The sequence below is a fragment of the Rhinolophus hipposideros genome, assembly GCF_964194185.1.
Source record: "Rhinolophus hipposideros genome assembly, chromosome: 14".
NCBI classification, from domain to species: Eukaryota; Metazoa; Chordata; class Mammalia; order Chiroptera; family Rhinolophidae; genus Rhinolophus; species Rhinolophus hipposideros.
Window position 1 is genome coordinate 4,221,131 of NC_138060.1, and position 8,241 is coordinate 4,229,371.

The window sequence follows — 8,241 nt, forward strand, 5'->3', positions numbered from 1 at the left end:
ACTAGGGTATAGTTTCTGGTCTATGTTTAAATTTGTATTTACTTTTTCAAAACAAGGAAAAAAATTAAATAAACTCTGTATAAGAGAAACTTTGGAATCACATAAGTTTTAGTCCTGGCTCTGAAATGTATTAACTGTATAAAACTGGGTACGTTTTAACCATCTCTGCATCTTAGCCTCTGAGTTATATGATGGAGCTAGTAACACACCAGAGAGTGTTTTCAAAATCACATGGAATAACTAGTGTAAAGCAGCCAGTACAGAACATGTCACATAATATATGTTCAATTTTTGCTTTTATTATGATCACAGTTTTAGAAAGTGAGGGAAGAGAAGATTTGTAGCACGTTACATACATGCTATCTTGTACAAGGGTTGTCATGGATTCTTTAGACCAGAAGCTGCAGACACAGTGGTCTGCGGTTGCCAGGAGACAAAGTGAATAATGAAGTAAACAGGAAGTAACAACAGGGATTGGCGAGGGCCGTGGCCAGGTAAACAGCCCTGCGCCTGCTCAGCTCCAGCTAACTGTTGCCGGAAGGAAATGTAGGCCCAAAGCTGCCAGATGTAGAGTGCTTTGTGAAATCTCTAAAATTTTAAGTGCTGCCAATAGTTCTATTTCTTTTATGAAGCCACAGACACCCCAACTACACACAGCTTTGGGCCAACTCTGGCCTGTAAACTGCCAGGTTACAACCCCGAATCCAAGATGCTCATGTTTCTGGCTTTGTTAGAGTTTCAAGCCAATTAAGAAAATAGGCAAAAAAAAAAAAAAAAAAGGCAATACAGGAGAGTTCTCTGAAAAACATTTTGATGCCAGAGCATTTTATCAGAAAGTATTATGCATGCTTGGATCTTAATGGTAATGGATCTTTGTTGTTTGATCCCAGAATTAGAAAGCGCCATTGCACAGACTCACATCGTAGAACAGAGTGCAGCTCCAGAACCACTCTGACCTATTCTGGGAGGAGCCAGTGAGGCCAGCATGATACCTTGTATTCTCAGGCAAGGGCCAAAGTGACTACTTAGTTAAAATAGCAACTGATACTCAGGACCCTCATTCAGAAAAGATAACCAATTATTCTTTCTTCAAAAGAGTAGAAGAGAATCATGAGGACAGTTGAATTAGATTATTTTCTAAAGGCCTGGACTAAGGCCAGTATGACACAGGAAATTCTGGTTTTAAGCTAACAGGATAGATAATAACCCGCCCTTCCTTTACCACATTGTAAAAAATCCTCCTATCAAGGTAAGAACTTTTGGTACTTGGATAAAAAAGAGAATTAAAAACCCAGACTAAGCCCACAAATAAGGATGAGAAACTCATTTTCCTAAAGAATAAACATCAAGGAAATCAAGAGTTAAGTCAGACTCACTTGATTTCAGAGAATTTTTGATAGTAATTAATTTAAGGATGTAGAAATTGAGAGCTGGGGTCATTGTTCGTACTGAGATAAATACAGAAATATCTTTCAGGAACAGCAGGAGAAACAGAAGGGAAAAGAGAAGATTGCATCCACTTTCATGCAGTTTGTGGTTAATTTATTTTCCAATGTATAAATGAGTGCATAGGGATGGGTGCTTAATTGCTAATATCTATTATTTATATACATTGCCCCACTTAAGGCAGGATGGAAAAGCCTCACACATGCAGATTTTGTAAAATGTGTTACATCCATTAGCACAGTTCATGGTGTGTGCTCTGATGGGGATTTAAAAGGATCTTTACTGCACATCACGCATTATATGCTGCAACATTACTTTATGATTAAATCGTGGCTTGTCCTGTGTGGTCCCTTTCCCAAATAAAATGGAAAAAGTCCAGAGCACTATTTGTGTCTCTGCTTCTGTTGCTGTGTGCTGATTGCAAAAGCATCCCCGTGGATAATAAAAGCAGGGATACACATGATGTGAGAAAACAGCCTCCTTACGAAGGATCCTGAGAATATACCTAATTGATGTATAATTTTGAATTTGAGACATCTCATCCAGGTGGAAGAGGGAAATCATAAATACAAGATACCTCAAAAGAATAGTCTTAATTACACCATGGACTACTGAATAAAATGATTACATTTTCTACACAGTAAATTTCATACAATTAAATGCAGTAGTGTTACCTTATAAAATGTTTCAATTTTATAATTATTTCAGTTCATTTGCTCAGAAAAAAACATAAGCACAAATTTACTAAGTATCACCCAAATCTAGTCATTTTAGATCTAAAGAACTGACTTTAATGTTAGTTGTGCTTGTCTGAATTTAAATACATCTTGACATATTTAAGTAGCTATTAAAATTGATAACATCAGGGGTGATACCCCAGCTAGAAAATGACATTCAGTCATACTTCATTTATTCGCATTCTACATTACAGACAAAAAAAAAAAAAATCCTTAATGTTAGGGGAGTGGGAACCAATTTTTATGCTTTTTAACCAAAAACTTTTTGTAGTCAGAGACATTGTATCATGAATCTATTATTATGCCAAATTCTCTGTGATAGCACATTAACTGTTAATTAGAATACTGGATTGGGATGAGGCTCATTTTGCCGTTTTTCTTACTTTGCCTTGGGAGGAGGAGAAGATGGGTAGTTGTTGTCTATCTGGAGTCATTCTGAAAGAACTATATTCTTGCTTCTTTGGATAATGATTCTCAAAGTAGCTGGTAGTTTGTTTCTGGAGTTGAGGAAAACTACAAGAACTACAGTTCGCACTGAAGCTGCCTCTTCTTGCTTCCTCTCCAAATCCTGGGCACCCTGGTGGCAAGACAAAAGCTGGGAGGGCAGACTCAGGAAGTGCAGGGCCAGGACCATGCAGCTGATATTTGCGGAAACTACTTGTCTTGTGGACTTTTCCACTATAATTAAACATGATTCTTTCTCAGGAGGCAGGTTCTCCCTCTTAATTACCTAATCCCCAGTTGTACATTTAGCACCTGTGGAGCCTGCATTAGTCCTTCAGCATGTTAGGGTATCGCTTAGCACATTACTGCTTTGATGTCCTAAAAGTACCCTAGGGGTGTGGAAAGGAAATGACACAAAAGCTCCTGAGAGGGCCTTTGTCATGGCTTCTAGTTCACAGCTAAATACCAGCGTGGCTGTAAGAAGGTAAGACATGGAGCAGTGCAATGGGCACTCTGAGAGGAGTTCCGGGACCTACGCCAGGACACGAGGTGGCTCAATAAAGGAAATGTAATATACACGGACTGTGGTATAAAGGTTCTAGGAGAGCTGAAGAGCCAAGTGAGGGGCAGTGAGGCCACCCAGAACTTCGCCAAAACATGGAGGCTCTGCCACCTCTTCCCTTGGTCCCTCCAGGTCACCAGTAGGCCACCAGCACCAGCATAAGCTCATAGGCCACTACTCACTAGTTACCATACAGACCACTAGTAAGTGGTGTTAGCAGGAACCACAGAGAGATGGGCATTCAGAAAGAGAGAAAACCAAGAGAAGATATGAACACTGCTTGAAGCCACTCAAAGCCCAGCAGGAGAAGGAGAAATACCCCAGGCTTTTCCTTTTTCCACCTCCCATTTCCCATCACTGCCCCCTATTGGCTGAAACTAGCCAGCAGCCTCTTAACAGAACCTGGACAAAGGAACTTACTGGTCTTGGAAATACAGAGCTGAGCAGGGTAAGAGCAAGAGACCAGGCCGTCAGCAAGCCTGCGGTACTCAGTAAGCGCATGCTCAAACATGACAGAAGGAAGGTCAGAGTATTTTGAAGGGCAGGCCAGGCTTCAGAGTTAGGAGCTCTGAAGGAGACAGTCTGGATGCAAATGACAGCCCCACCATTTCCTATGTTTCTCAAACTCTCTAGGCCACAGTTTCCTCATCTATAAAACAAGAATGACAGTACTCAACTCGGGGTTACTTCAAGACCTATGTGAGATGCGCATAAAGTGTAGAGGACTGCAACTTTCCTTTATGTTAAACAGTTGACACATATAACAATGGGGAAGAGAGAGCATGGACTTTGGGCCCAAAGAGACTTAGATTTGAATCTCTGCTCCACAACCTTACAGTTGAGAGATTTAGGAGTCAGTGACAACTTCTGAGCCTTAGTCCTTCCATCTAAAAAATGGGGACTACTTTATTTATCCCTTATTGTTCATATTCATTCATTCAACAGAAATAAGCTTTCTTGTAACTTAGGTTCTAGTAGGGGAGAAATGAATTAACAGAATAATGAGTTCTATATTATCCTGTGATTAGTGCTATGAAGAAAAGATAAAGCAGGGTGCTATGAGAGTTGCAGCAAGGATATGATTTAAGATGCTTTCAGTTAAAGATGCAAAGGTTGAGAAGGAGTTGGTAGAGTTGTGAGGGGAGATTATGCAACACAGGCCAACGGCGAGCGTGTGCAAAGGCCCTGAGTTGGGCACATCCCAGGAACACAAGTTTTGCCAGTGTGGCTGGAGTGCAGTGAGTAAGAAGGAGAGTAGGACTGGCAGTCAGAGAAATAGGCAGGAACCTGATCACGCAGGGGCTTGTAGGCCATCGCAAAAATTTGGCACTTTAAAGAGAGAGTTGTTCTCATTTATGACTAAAAAGATCATAGTCACTGATGAATTTGAGGTGGGCTCATGAAAGTAGTTTCCTCCATAGGAGACTGTCACTGTTGATGTGGTGGTGGCTGCTGGTGGCTCGAACTAAGATGACGACACTAGATTTGCACCAGGCTGATGGATTTCAAGTATGAGTTTGAGATCGAATCAGCAGGGCTCAGTGAGGAATCAGTTGGGAGAGTCTGATCAGGAAGAAGAAAATGACACAAATGTGTCCCAGGTTTCTTCTGAAGTCATCGAGTGTCCAGCAGCCATTCACAAGAGAAAGCTGGAGGAGGGACAAGCTTTGGAATGGGGGCAAGAGGGAGGTCCGTGACACAGCTTGGCCTTGGTACACGTGAGACGTCTTGGAAACACTGCAGAAGAGATGCGAAGCAGGCGGTTGGTGAGGGGCATACTCTTTAGGATGGGCTGAGGGGAGGGGCTGTGGTCATGGGCTATGGCTTTGACTATCATGCTTATTAAACATTTATGCTCCAATAAATAGTGTAGGGAAAGAAAATACACCCATTCAGGAAAGGGGAAGCCCCACTCTCTTTTCAAAGAGTTGTACATTTTCCCCTGAATTGCTTATGTTACTTTTGTGCAAACAAAAAGTGGCCATATGCAAAACAGTTTAGCGTGCTCATGTAGAATTATTTAATATGCCTTTTAGGAAAAGTGTGGAACACACTTGAAAGTTGGGAAAAATCTGTTTTCAATTCATTAATGTTGCCGTGTTTTTTTTGGGCAAGAGTCACTGCCTTTTATAACCAAATAAAAAGGACTGACTTAGAAAAAATGGACTCTATTCTCAAGTGCAAAGTAGAAGGGTAGAAGGAAACAAATGCCAATTTGGCCAATGGACTAGGCCAAAACATTTTTTTTATAAATAAAATTTACGGTAGACATCAGAAGCAGAGAACTCCAGAGTCTGCCAACTAGCAAAGATATTGGCAAGAGGAATTGAACCAAAGGTTATGTGCCCTCAGGAAATTATAAGGCCCTTTTACAAACAAGTTCCTCACACTGTGATAGGAAACACCAGCTCCTATCTTCACAAGTCACCTTGCACCCAACCTGACTTACCTCCACGCCAAACTTGCAACATTGCTTCTACAAATGACAGGATCTAGTGGGATCCTTTTTCTATGGACATGGCTGAGTAAGTCTCTTGAGCCTCCAGCCCAAGGGATCATGGAGCATTTGCCTAGAATATTTTCCACTGAGAGGCTCTTCTTTGCCAGGGGTTGCGGTAGCAGCAGTCTTGGCATTGGTAAAACCTGATGGGATTTTATGCCCCAGATCTCTGACCGCCAACACGCCCTGCTCAGAAATGCATACGCAAAATAAAGTCTATGTACTGTGCTAACTTACTCCTGACTTTTTGTGGGTGGTTTGTGGTGACTTACAAGATATGGGTGAGCTGGCCACATGCTAGAAGCTGGCTCGAAGTGAATTAAAATACACCCAGTCTGGCAAAGAGAGGAGAACGGACACCATAGAGGTATTATGGAATCTGCTGCCTGAACTATAAATATTGAGTAATGGCCACAGCACCTGCAACAATATATGGCAATTAAAGTAGTCGTAAAAGTCATGATGTGGTTCTTTACCACTGGCTTATTGAGAAGAAAGGAAAGGAGGGTGGGAAGGAGGGGCCAGGATGCAGGGAAGGAGGGGCAGAGGGAGGAGGAAGACTTCTGTTTACCCATATGCAGGACTCACTTTAGACATTTTATAGTGTTTTTAAAAAGAAATTAAAATGCCTTTCTTTAAAATATTTGTTCCCTTTCAGAGCAAGTTTCCATGTGCTTTCTTCTCTCTTAAAGATTAACAAGTATATGAACAATAAAAGAAAGAAGTTTTCTGAAAACTATTGTTAAAATTAAATGAATGAGACTCTAAGAACTTAGAACACTCTAGCAGATGACTCAGACAGCAAAATCTCTCCTGTAGGCTTGTACAGCCTCAGTCCACTGAAGTCCGAAAACCAAAAGTTATTACATTCTTATTGGGGGAAAAATAAATCCTTAAGAAAGTCTAACTTTAATGGATTGATAAGACCATCAGGAGTGGGACATTTTCCTCCAATTTATGCTAGAATGCTACTTTCAACCCTCAACAATTTTCAGGACACTGATTTTTAAATAATTGGATATGTCATGTGAACACTTATGTAGGTTTTACAAAACCCTCACATGTTTTTGACTTTAAAAAAAAAGGAAAGAAAAGTTATAATTTTAACAAGAGAACTGCTACATCTTCTAACTAATTCCCTTTATGGAAACAAAAAATATAATAATCTATAACCCATCACAGCTGTTTGGCAAGAATTACCAATTACCTTCAATTCCTTAGAGATATTTTTTTCAGATTTTTACAAGTCTGAGTAGTAAATTTTTAAACCGATTTTCTTAAAGAGGATTGATAAGATTTATACCCTTTTAGGAATATAATGACGTATTTCATCTAACCTGGATATAAAACCAAGGCTTTATATAACTGGAGGAAAAAGGAGACGGGGATTAAAACTAAACTACAACCAAGAAAAAACTGTGACTATTTAAAAAATTATTTATATTAGGTTTTGAAATGTGTTTTTCACTTGAATTTGAATATGGGTGTGGCAAATTTATGGGAATCCACATCAAACCAACAAGAAAGCCTTGTAACAAGAAATTAGAAATTTGTAGTCTCAACTTGTCTCCTTGCTCCTGAATGCTCCCTGCACGTGGGGAGGACCTGCTATTTTTCTGACAGTTGAGAAGTTTCCAGATGAGTAGCTAATTGTGGGGCTTCCCAGCACCTCTGCAGACAAAGTAAATAAAGGAGTTCAGAAAAGTGACAGCCCTTTAAATAACCATATTATGTGGAATCAATAGGAAATGATCAAGAAGTTAATAAAGCAATTACTTAAATAGAGTGAGTACTGCATGGGGGTTGGGGAACGGGAGAGAATATGGCGCACATTACTACTAACGTGGATGAATAATTAAGAGCTGGAGATAAAGCTATCACGCACACCACTGCACATGCCTACCTTTCATAGCTGAGCCCATATGCGCCACTAGTAATTGTCTTTCTTCTTCTTTAAACAGAGGAGTGTGCCTCCCTTCTCCTCACCTGTCTGTTTTGCCAGTTTTGGGATTGTCTCCTGATGCTCCCTGACACCTGCGAAACGGTGTGCACCAGCCTGTGCTGCCCCTCTCACCGGTACCACCACACCTCGGACGAAAGCCACTCTCGGAATGATTGCAACTGCAACTGTGACATGGATTGCAGCCTTTTTGAATCTTGCCACGAGACCAGTGAGTGTCTGGAGCTGGCCATGGAGATTTCAGAAATCTGTTATCGCTAATGCAGTGAAGTAACCATGTTCCAACAGCCCCTTTGGCCTCCCAGGGAGATTCCATGACAGTAAGACTGAGTTCCCTGTGCTGAAATGTAAGGGTTGTGCACATTTCTTGAATGCTATAGACCATTTTATTCTACATCTGTCTGGGAAAGCTAGTATTGTCAACTCAATGGTCTCATTCCAAATTTCACAACTGCATGGCTCGCTGAAAAATAAGATATTGACCACATGTGATGAACAAATCTTACATACCTCTTAAATGCCATAGGTACAAGACGTTTCCTGACTATACAAGAGCATGCTAAACCACTCTGTGTCACTGCACTCATTGGCT

General features: G+C 40.7%; 1 protein-coding gene across 2 annotated transcripts in view; it reads left to right on the forward strand.

Annotated features, from left to right (window-relative positions):
- MDFIC2 (MyoD family inhibitor domain containing 2) overlaps positions 1-7,910 on the forward strand; it is a gene marked incomplete at both ends in the record, with an annotated part of 114,508 nt that extends 106,598 nt beyond the window's left edge. For both annotated transcript variants that reach the window (XM_081071964.1, XM_081071965.1), the window contains one exon: positions 7,651-7,910. In XM_081071964.1, coding sequence (XP_080928090.1) covers positions 7,651-7,910 — 260 coding nt within the window. The remainder of the gene's footprint in view (positions 1-7,650) is intronic.
- Positions 7,911-8,241: the final 331 nt, after the last annotated feature.